This window comes from the organism of the source record quoted next, unplaced genomic scaffold (genome assembly GCF_019419815.1).
Source record: "Pyrus x bretschneideri cultivar Hongxiangsu unplaced genomic scaffold, Pyrus_bretschneideri_v1 Contig23, whole genome shotgun sequence".
In the NCBI taxonomy this organism is placed as follows: domain Eukaryota; kingdom Viridiplantae; phylum Streptophyta; class Magnoliopsida; order Rosales; family Rosaceae; genus Pyrus; species Pyrus x bretschneideri.
The window spans coordinates 6246762-6250422 of NW_025999535.1; the positions used below are offsets into that span (position 1 = coordinate 6246762).

At 35.1% G+C, this 3661-nt stretch overlaps 1 protein-coding gene and 1 non-coding gene across 2 annotated transcripts; both read left to right on the forward strand.

The window, feature by feature from the left end:
• Window positions 1-1002: 1002 nt before the first annotated feature.
• On the forward strand, window positions 1003-2898 carry LOC103948749 (21.7 kDa class VI heat shock protein). Its single transcript, XM_009359806.3, has 2 exons — window positions 1003-1678; window positions 2486-2898. Exons 1-2 carry the CDS (start codon window positions 1354-1356, stop codon window positions 2785-2787), a joined length of 627 nt encoding a protein of 208 aa, XP_009358081.2. The 5' UTR covers window positions 1003-1353; the 3' UTR covers window positions 2788-2898.
• A 140-nt stretch (window positions 2899-3038) lies between these two features.
• Window positions 3039-3111, forward strand: TRNAA-AGC. The gene has a single exon. It is a non-coding gene; the product is annotated as a tRNA-Ala (tRNA).
• The last annotated feature ends 550 nt before the right edge of the window (window positions 3112-3661 follow it).

A 3661-nucleotide genomic window follows, 5' to 3' on the forward strand; every position in this document is an offset into this window, starting at 1 on the left:
ATATTAGTCAAATCGAAAATATTTGAGAGGGTTTAAAGAAATTGACGAACACTTTATTTTATAAGAAACAATAAAATTTTATCGTAATAATTAAATAGACAAATGATTTTGTATTGAATTGAATCTTTGCAAGGATGATCTATGAATTAATACTTACAAAATAGATGATTCTGATCATTGAAGTTCGATATAGAGCTAATTTATAACTAATTTCCATTTAAATAAAATAAAATTCTCTACCTTTTGTGAGTATATATAATTGCATTATCCAGCACCGGAAATAATTGCCTTATTAGTTTCCAAAAAAAAAAATAAATAAATAATTGCCATATCCTAGCCGCTTCCAGCATACTACGTCAGGATGAAGATGATGAATCAAAATAAAGGGTCAACCATTGTAGCATCTGCATAGTCCTCACCTTTCATGATAAACTGCACCAATATTTGTGGCTGTGCCCCACTATCCAAAGTTGCTGCAGAGTTTCCCTGTGGACTCTGAAATTCAGCATCAATCAAGCAGATACTAATCCTGCTTTTGTAAAAAGCTGCTCTCCGCAAAAGCTTTTATTTATTTATGAGAGGAGGTGCATGCATTTACATTCACATTTACTTTACAAATATTCCTTTCCCACAACCTTTATGAGTACAAATTAATTGGTATATTTCTATCTAACAAGCAAAGGTACTCATTTATTGGAACTTTAAATACACTTTAGATAAGGTATAGTTTGAATGGAGAACTGCATGATGTATGAATTTGATGTAACAAATTCGTGTTTAGGTTTAGCTTTAGGATTTAGGGCTTAGGGTTTAGAGTTTATAACTTATAAATTTATTAAGTATCATAGTCACATACGCTTTCACGTCATTTATATAAATTGAACACATGTTATGCACAGAAAATGCTACACAAGAAAAAATATGTTAAAGATACTTTATGTGAAAAATCCCATACCTCTACATTATTAATTAATTTTAAGTTGGATACTCGTTATAACTCCCTTCGAACCATCGGCACTCACCTAAAGTTACAAAATTGTCATAGAGATGGATCATAACTCGTCTTGTATACAAAAGAAACAAAAACCAACCTTGTGTCGTTAGAGATAAGTGAAATACTAGCTAGCTTGATGGAAAATTTAATTAGCTTGATTTTCTTCACACCCATGAGCAAAAATCTAGAAAAAGAAAATATTCCAAATTGCTTTACAGCCCTCCAAATATTCTCACCAAGGAATTGGTGCTCTAGCTTTCTCCTTAGTGCTTCTCATTCACTGTAAACACCAAACAACGCTAACCTCTCTCCACCATCCACTCAAAAGTTGCTCTCCCAAGATCCTCCCATCTTCTCCAATGGCTACTACTTCTACTACTCGGAAGCAGCTTGAAGTCGTAAGAGACGATAAAACTCCGCAGAAATGGTGTGTTTTATTGAGAGAAGACGTGTTCAGAAGATTCATGTCTCAGGGCAGTCCAAATCCAACAATCCAGAAGGTCTTTGGTGGTGCATCTTTTTTCAGTCCTTTGTTGTTTGGGAAATTTTTTGATCCTTCTGATGCCTTCCCACTGTGGGAGATTGAGTCAGATATCTTTCTGTCTGGTCTCAGAAGCGCTGGTCAAAACACTATTGATTGGTTTCAAACAGATCAAGACTATGTCCTTAAAGTAGAGCTACCAGGTAAGGTTTTTCAACTACTTTTAATTTATTTGTTTTCGGAAATTAGACTTCTTAATTTTCTAATTATGATTTAAATTTCATGAACTAAGGAGACTGCATCTACAAAACCAAGAAGTCTGCCTTGGCCTCAACCATTGCTTTTGCAACAGTCTTCTCATATGGACTGTTGGATTGTCGTCGGTAATTTTGTTTTTTAAATTATAGGTTCTGCCGTGGAACAATCTGATGCGTCTTATTTTAAAAGATTTTGAAAATCAACGACCATGATTAATTCAACGGCGAAAAAATCCAAATAAAAAAACCCTTTTATTTAATTCTAGAAATAGATAACCATCTTCTTCATTCTTCTCATCACAACTCAATATTTATTTTTACTACTAATCTCCTTAGATACACTTAGGACGATAATGACACGTGTTGGACAATATATATATATATATATATATATATATATTTGTGAAAAGTAATCGTCTTGTTCTTCCAAAACAGATGAACTTGCACAAAGACAATTAATGTTTAAATTGGATAGTAAGGGCAATTCCACTGCCTTACGCACCTAAAACTGGTGAACTTGCTCTAGCTTACTAGCCCAAGAGGATTATCACCCTTGTGTATTACATAGGTTTTATAAATGAAGAGCGAGGGATAAGACCTAGAGTCCAAAGTGGTTTTAACTAGAAACTAAATTGATGAGGGTAGTGAGACTATAACTTGATGCGCATGACTTTTATTTAAAATGGTTAAAAGCATTTTACTCTGCATTCACGCTTTTAAAACGTACTCAACACTAATGATTTGGTGAAACAGGAGAAGGGAAAAATAATATTCAGGTGTATGCTGAAAATGGGAAGGTGGTGGAAATTAGTGGGCAGTGGAAGCAGCAGCAGCAAGGAGGAGAGTCCAACTCCTCGAAGAGCGCAAAGGATTGGAGAAGTGGGAATTGGTGGGAACATGGTTATGTTCGGAGGCTTGAGCTCCCACAAGATGCAGATTCCAAAAGGATAGAGGCTTCTCTCACTAATGACCTACTTTTGGAACTCAAAATTCACAAGATCAACAACAAACCCTTGGATTATGAGGCTAATGCAAAAGATAATGATGCAGATTAAGTTCAAATAAAACCCAATAACATACTATTTGTGACTTGTTAAATTTTGACATACTTGTGACATAAACTTGTGTGATGTGATGACGTACTTTTATACAACAGAGTTTTTTCATACCTATTGTAAAAAATGACGTACACGAAACAAGTTCATGGTTATTCTGACGTCTCGGTCCAACGTAGTAGTGAACCCAGTTCCCCGCTGAGCTTAAGTACGGAAATATAATGATTAAAAAAGGAAAAATAACAAGAAACGGGGATGTAGCTCAGATGGTAGAGCGCTCGCTTAGCATGCGAGAGGTACGGGGATCGATACCCCGCATCTCCATTATTTTTGCCTTTTTCATATTTATTCAGACGGCTATTTAGCTTCTTGTCAATAATAAACGACGCCAAAGTTAGCGAATCACGGGCTGGAATTTCATATAACTAAAAGTACTAATATTTGTCTCTTATCGTTGGCAAGTGTTTATTCTTCTTTAAATACCAACTAGAACCCTAATCCAATTATCCAAGCATTAAAAGAAATTTAAAAAAAAAAGGTTCTAAATGCTTGGGCGGCTGCATATTCTAATGAACCGATTGACCAGAAAACTTGTTTACCAATCATGGTCCTCAAGGCCTCGTTTAGCAATATCGTATTAGATATTGAATAGTACTATTTAATATTATTCGGTTGTTGGTGCCGTTCCGTATTAAATTAACATCGAATTTTTATGCGGTCCCATCTATTTTATACGGTGCAAGCCGGATAATTTATACACTCCAAATCCTCGGTATTATTAGTCGGGTTGTTGGAAATAAAATCACCATAGCTCTTTTTCCATCCCTTTCTCGTAGATTACCTTAGCACCATCCCGATCCATCTTCTCAACCAA

Excerpts from the sequence above, each read along its gene's own strand:
- LOC103948749 (XM_009359806.3), top strand. The coding sequence starts at position 1,354 with ATGGCTACTACTTCTACTACTCGGAAGCAGCTTGAAGTCGTAAGAGAC. Across the intron at positions 1,679-2,485 it reads CCTTAAAGTAGAGCTACCAG|GAGAAGGGAAAAATAATATT; the intron begins GTAAGGTTTTTC and ends TTGGTGAAACAG.